This window comes from Notamacropus eugenii, chromosome 4 (assembly GCF_028372415.1).
Source record: "Notamacropus eugenii isolate mMacEug1 chromosome 4, mMacEug1.pri_v2, whole genome shotgun sequence".
Taxonomy (NCBI): Eukaryota; Metazoa; Chordata; class Mammalia; order Diprotodontia; family Macropodidae; genus Notamacropus; species Notamacropus eugenii.
In genome coordinates this window covers 78810493-78817558 of record NC_092875.1, presented here as the reverse complement: position 1 = coordinate 78817558, position 7066 = coordinate 78810493, and the positions used below count along the sequence as shown (strand labels likewise).

The following is a 7066-nucleotide window of genomic DNA, read 5'->3' as shown; positions in this document are numbered from 1 at the left end:
TTCACCAGTCGATTTTTATTAAATAAGGAGTTCTTTCCTAAGTAATTTGTTTTCCAATTTATCAAGCAGTGGGTTAATGAGTTCTATTGTTTCTGATTCTCCTCTGTTTAGTCTGTTCCATTGATCTATCTCCGTATTTTGTAAACAATAACAGGTAGTTCCGATGACCTTTGTTTTATAATATAGTATGAAGTCCGGAGTACTATTCTCCCTTTGTTTCCACTCCTTTTCATCATTTTCCTTGATATTCTAGATCTTTTGTTTTTCCAAATGAATTTTGTTATTATTCTAGAGTTATAGAAACTATCCCCTTGATAATTTCATTTGCATTGCATTAAAAGTGTGAACTAACTTTGGTAGTATTTTCATTTTTATTATATTGGCATGGCCTAGCCATGAGCACTGAATATTCCTTCTACTATTTTAAGTTATTCTTTATCTCTTTAAGTAGCACTTTGTAATTGAAAATAAACAAGTCTTTTGTGTGCATTGGTAGATCTATCCCCAGATATTTTATGGATTTTGTGTTGTTTGGAATGGAATTTTACTTTCTTTTATTGTTTTTTGGATTTTGTTACAATTATATAGAAATGCAGTTGATTTTGAGAGTTTATTTTGAAGCCTACAACTTTACTGAAGATATTGTCCCAGTTAGTATTTTTGATGGTTTTCTAGAATTTTCCAAGTATACCATCATGTCATCAGCCAATTACTGTAGTTTTTATCTCTTTTTTATCTATTTTTATGCCTTTCTTTCATCTTATTTCTTTTGCAAGCATTTCCAGAACTATATCAAATAATAGTGGGGAGGGTGAGCCTCCTTGCTTTATTCCCATGACTGATTATTAGTGGTATGTATACCACTGTGGGGAGGGTATGTGTGTGTGTCATGAGAGTTTTGGAAGAAGACGCCTACAGGTTATCCTAGAACCTGAGGTAATTGCTGCCAAAGGCGTACCCAACCCACCAGTATGAGAGGATATTAACACATATATTAAAACTGCAGTGAACTCTTCACTGTGTGTCAGATTTAATGACTATAAGAAGATGAGAAACCAAAAGAATGAATCACTCTTAGGGAAATTATAATAATTTCTCTATTTTAATATTTTATTACCATCTCCTCTTTAAGACTAGAACCTAGAAAATGGTAACATTGTAAAAATGTAGCACTATGCAAGAGGTCAGGGTGCTTTTGGGTCAGTACTGCAGTGATGAAAAAGAAAAGGTAAAAATGATCACAAACCAGTGGTGTGTATGAGTGTAGGAGTGTGGGTGGGAGTGAGTTTTGCAGTCTGCTGAAAAAGGGGGGAGCATATTCTGCATGTGCAACCCATAGAGAGATGAGGGTTCAAGTAAATAGCCACTTACTGGCTAACTCAGGTATTGTGAGCAAAGCTAATTGAAACGTCTGGACTGGATCTATGTGTATCATTATCAAACTAAGCATTGATATATGCACCACATAAAATTTGAATATGGAAACTCATTATTCATGCTTCAAATTTTTCTGGAGCTAAAAAAAAAAGATCAAAATGATAATGTTTGGGGAACATACATGTATCTTGGACCCTTTGCAGTCAGTAACATCAGGTCTGTGAAGTACACATTATGAAGAACCATTGACATAGGGACTTGAATTAATTTTTTGATCCTATATAATCAACAAGATCACATTAATCCTTTGAACTTGTATAATGCTTTGGGATAAAAGGCTTTCATGACAGTTATCTCACTTGGACCTCAGGAGATCAAATCCTAGAAATTTAAAGCTCCAAATGACTTTAGAGATCATCTCATCCAAACCCCTAATGATGAAACAGAGGCTCAAAGTTGGTGCCTGCTCCAAATCACTGAGAAGCAGAGCTGGGATTTGAGGCAAGTCTTTTGATGCTTGACAAATCCAGTGCTCTTAGTGCTGTAACGCAATTCTGTGAGGTAAGGAAGGACAGATTTTACGACTATGCTGAGAGGTTGTGACTCACCCAAGGTCACACATCACGAGTTGCCAGTAGCTCTCGGGTCTCCTATCCTATGAACCAGTATACTTTCCTTTCTACCAAGTGAAAGCAACACTTTTAGATTTAATCTTTATTTACTTATTTTTCATTGCCAATTCAACAAACACCAAGTGAAACAGAAAAGGATTTTATATATGATACTGCAAATCTCTATCACATACACTTTGCTTTTACTTTTAAGTATATAATAAAATCAACACATAACTTTTCAAACTATCCTGCTTGTGTTTCCTTCTTTTTGGATTCTTCTGTTCATTAAAAAAATGCATCAAGGACTCTCTTTTCTTTATCTTTTTGGCAATCCTGACACTATCCCCCCTTCTCCCTTCCAAATCCTTCACACTGAGGGGATAAAGAAGATAAACTAAATCCTTTTAACAAAGCTTATCTACTTGTCTTCCATTTTTTTTCTTAGCCTGATTCTTGCGCAAAGGAAAAGGAGAAGCAATGCCAAAGGCTGGGAATCTGCACTGTAACTACTTTGCCTTAAGTTTGCCATTACTTTTCATTCACTCAAAAAGAAAATAATAAACGTCCACTATGTGTTAAGCACTGTACTAAATGCCAGGCAAGGTCCAAAACAAATGCGACAAAACTGCTGCCTTCATTGAGGTTGAACTCTAGTAGAGGGTTAAGACTCTAGCAAAAAGAGCTATAATCCACAGGATCGTGTGATGAGTACAATAGGGAGATGTGGAACAAATGCTCTGAGAGGCGCAAGGGGGAGGAGCATGCTCTGGGGTTACTTTTTTTTTTTTTTTTTTGATCCTGAGATGCTTCTTAAGTGACGGAAATGAAATCAAAACCACTTTAGGATTGTAGTAGCTCCGGGCACACTGAATGAAAGGGAGGAAGAGCTGAATGAATCAACTCTTGGGGAGGAATTAACTTCATCTCCTTACTGTTTGCCATTTATGGAAATAGAAACTAAAATACACTCTGTACTATTAAACTCTTTCTCCAGCCTAGAAGAAAAAAGGCATTCATAAGTGAGAGTGTGGCTGTCCATTCAACTCAACAAACATTTACTCCCCATGCCCCCTTTATTGTTTCCTGTCTGCCCTCTTTTCAGTTGGCAGCCCCTCAGGACCCTTTCTTATTCTTGGAGAAGTCCAAAGGAGTTTCAGAACGAGGGGCTCACCGTTTGCAAATAAGTTTCCCTTGGCAACAGGATTAGTTTAATTAATACCTATTGCTTTCAATTCAACAAATGTCTCTAGTTTAGTTAGTACAGCGCTTCGCACACAGTCAGGGCTTAATAATTGCTTATTGTCTGCCAGTCTCTGGAGGTCTTTTACCGATCTAGATTTAGGTTCTTCTTGAGCCTCAGATTTTATTTAAGCAGCTGCATGCTAAGTCCCAGCTACTATTCGAGGCCACTTAGGATGCAAGACAAAAAGGTGAACTCAAAGAGTTCTTTCTGATGAGGTGAGGTGAGGTGAGTCTGTAGGTGACTAGATACAAAGTAATGGGGAAGGAGTTGAGGAAATAAGCTAGGCTTGTTTGAATAAGCACCAGGGTAGCCCTGGACAAACATTTTATGGGGAAAGCCAGATATTGGGGGGGGGGGAAGGTTGCTTTGTGTTTTGATTTCATTTGCGAAACTAGCCTGATCAGCCTCCCACTTCAGTTTCGTTCTTCACTTCCAAGGAGGAAGATTTAAATTCTTAACACCAGCTGCTGCTGAAGGGTGGGGTGGCATTTTTGTTTTGTCTTTAGAAGGGTGCGGCTTTTCTCGTAATTCTTTCAAGCCAGGAGGTCGGAAGGCAATTTAATACTATATGTGTCATTGTAAAATCGGAAAATATCTCCCAACTTCACCGGTGTGATTGCTTTGGTAAAATACTCCCCAGATAGGAATTCCAAAGGCCATGGGGAATATCGTTGTGAGGATCAGAGCCAGTCTTGACCTGTAGCCATTTAACGTAGAGAAAGCTATAGCCGTGGGTGGCTATTAGGCATTCATGAAGAGTCCAAGACTAACAGATTAAATCATTGCAGTGTTCGAGGTGTACAGATGTCGATGTATCTCTTCGAGTATGTGGGTAAGCAGCAGCACCTAGCAACAGCGATAGATAAATAGGAAACGATTCAGGAACCCGTTTCCCAGGGCTCAGGAAACGTTGCCGGGGGGCTCTGGAAAACTGTTCACTTGCAGTCAGGGTTTCACGGGTTAAGGGTGCCTATGTCACATCATGCGTTGGAAACTCCTCCTCTCCCAGTGAGGTGAAGATTTTTGAAAATCACCCCACATTAAACTCCTCCCCCTCATCGAGGCCGCACATTGAAATTCTGCAAATAACTCCAGCCTCCCAAGCATTTCCCCATACAGACGTGCGAAGTCACGTCTGGGTTTCCTCCGAAAATTTAAAGCCCAGTTAGAACCAACTGTTGGCATCGGACACAATAGAAGCCGAGGGAAAGAAAGCAAGTATGGAAGGCTTAAGAGCTTTAGATGTACTGCTGAGTTCAGGGCTCTTTGTTATTCTGATTCTACCTACTGTAACGAATGCAGGTAAGGTTCCCCGCCTCTCCCCTCGCCTTTGACTGGGACTTGGAATGTTATGATGGGCTCATTGGTTAGAGGGGTCTGTTAATTAATGTAACGTTACTGTTATGCCTGTGAGTCCTGTGGCTCTGGCTGTCGTTTTCCCAGCTTCTGCGAAACAGATCTTAACCATTTCTTTTTTACTACAAAGTGCTAGGAAGATGAATTAATTAACTGGTTCCCAGTTACTTGCTTTTCAGTCGGACCTAACACTTTTGGTAATTTTCTGCTTATGTGCCAAGGCTCGAGCTGGAGATGCGAAGACAAACTAGCCACAATGCTATTTGTTTTCTGTGTTAAAAAGCATTATCCCAGTGGTGGAAATCGTGGATTTATCAATTAATGATCATTACCGTGGGCGGGAGGCTTAGATAAGGGTTGGATGGTGTCCTAAGAATAAAGTTTCTGTTATTAATGGTTTGCTGAAAGCCGGTCGGAAATGGAAGGAGGGGGTCGGGGGTGGGATTTCTAGGAGCCACTACCATATAGAGCCACGGTTCCCATTCGCTGAGCTGGAATGCAGTTCTGCCTGCTGGAGAGAGTTAACCCTGCAATCTCCAGAGAGGAGAGGCTCCTCGTGCTTTCATTCATTGTTTCTTGGCGGCCTTTCTTTCTGACGAAACCAGCGCGAGGGAGGCGCACCCGAAGCCATTCTCAGTCACTTGGACATCTTCTGCTCATTCATTTGACAGATGGAGTGGAAAACGGGACTTAGCTGGGAGCACGTATTCCCAGGGATGGGGGAGGGCGGATGCTCTGCGCTAGAAACCAGGGAATCCGGACTGGGTGGTCCTGGGGAGTCGCGTTGGTGGAATTTGAAGGTAGAGGACTGAGAGGCAGGAAGGATGCTCTGGCCCCGACGAACTGAAATTGGAGCGTGACAACTGAGGTTTAAGCCACCAATGATGCTCACAAGGACTTAGCCTCCCTGAGCCTTAGTTTCCTCATCTGTGAAAATGAGGGTTCTGAACTCGATGGCCTCCAAGGCCCTTGCCAGGTCTAAATTCTCCCTGGGGCTCAGTTTCCTCTTATGTAGAAGTGTGGGAGAAGGTGGGTTACGTGGGTGACTTCTGGGGTCTAACAAGGCATCTTGGAGGACTTTCTTTCGTTTGGGCCCCTTCCCTCCTCCAGACTCGAAGGGCCATCCCTAGGGGCGGGCCCGCGTGGGAGGGGACGGCGAGACTGGCACGCCCAGTGTCCGCCCCATTCCCTCGTGGTGTCCCCACCCACCCCTCGCCTGGCCCCGCCCAGGCTGCCGGGCCCCTGCGGGCTTCCTCCTGCTCCGGCTTCCACAGTCCCCCCTCCCCCAGCGGGTTTTCCGGCTCCACAAACGCGGTCCCGGGTCCCTCGCCCCGACCTTCAGCTTTCTCAGTCCCTCCCCCAGCCCCCCTCCCGTGTCCAAGGGGGAAGGGTGGGGCCATTCCCATTGGGTACCTCTGGAACTGGCGATTCTCGAGCCACTCCCCTTGGCCAATGGGGGCCAGGGACGGCTTGAGAGGAGCAGGTTTTCGCGCGTGGCACCTCCCAGCCCCACGCCGGTCCGGACCTCCGGGAAGGCTCGGGGAGGGGGGTGGGCGGAGGGCGAGGTCCCTGGCTTTCCTTCGTCTGGCCCCGACCCCTTGCGCTCCTGCCCTTCTGGAGTAACCGAAACCCGCAAGTGCCATCACCTTCAGACTGGAGAATGTCCTTCCTACAAATCCGATTCGATTCCACGTTATTAAGCCTCTACCATGCGAAAGGCAGTGCCAAGCACTGGCCATACAGATGGGGAAACTGAGTTCTGGAGAGGGGAAGAGGCCTGGCCAAGCCAGAGAGAGCCAGAACCCAAACCCAGGTCTCCTAATTCCCAGCCCTTAGCCCATAAGCCATTTTATGGCCCCTGAGGGTCATTTCCCCTTAAGGACAAAATCCCTCTAGATCAGGACTTTCTAGGACCTGGACTTCTTGGCCCAAGGCTTCCAACAAAGCCCAGCCCGGTGGCTTTCAGCAAACACTTTGTAACGGTTCGCGCCACTTTGTTTTCTTTGCGAATGCCAAGAGCCCGGGCGGTTTACAGAGGTTTAAAATCTTAATCTTTGCAGAGACTGATAAAAAATGTAATAGGATTCACTTTAAGCTGCTTGTTTTTCCTTCTCCATCTCAATAAAATTAAGTGCGAGAGTGGTAGTCTGGCTCCATAAGATTAAAGGCTCAAACCTGGGAGACCTTTTCACACCTGCCCTGGAGATTTCTGACTTTGGTAATAACTGGGCTGCTGGGGTGTTCAGATAGACCCCACCCCCAGTTACTAAATTTGGGCCCCTTTTCTTCAGCTGCATTTTTTATAAGTGTAGTAATGGTTTTAAGGGCTTTTGAGGGATAATAATAGTCTTTAATAGTTAAAGTGATCCCCTTCCCACTCTTGGCCTCCTGAGCCCTTAAGAAGATTATAGCTGTTGGAAGCAAATGCCCCTTGTTTATTAGTTTGAAAAAAAGTAAAATTCTGGGCTTTTAATGA

General features: G+C 43.8%; 1 protein-coding gene across 1 annotated transcript in view; it reads left to right on the top strand.

Moving 5' to 3' along the window:
- The first annotated feature begins 4309 nt into the window (after nucleotides 1-4309).
- LDLR (low density lipoprotein receptor) overlaps nucleotides 4310-7066 on the top strand; it is a 37203-nt gene continuing 34446 nt past the window's right edge. The window contains exon 1 of the mRNA XM_072602319.1: nucleotides 4310-4536. Coding sequence (XP_072458420.1) covers nucleotides 4455-4536 — 82 coding nt within the window. The 5' untranslated portion in view covers nucleotides 4310-4454. The remainder of the gene's footprint in view (nucleotides 4537-7066) is intronic.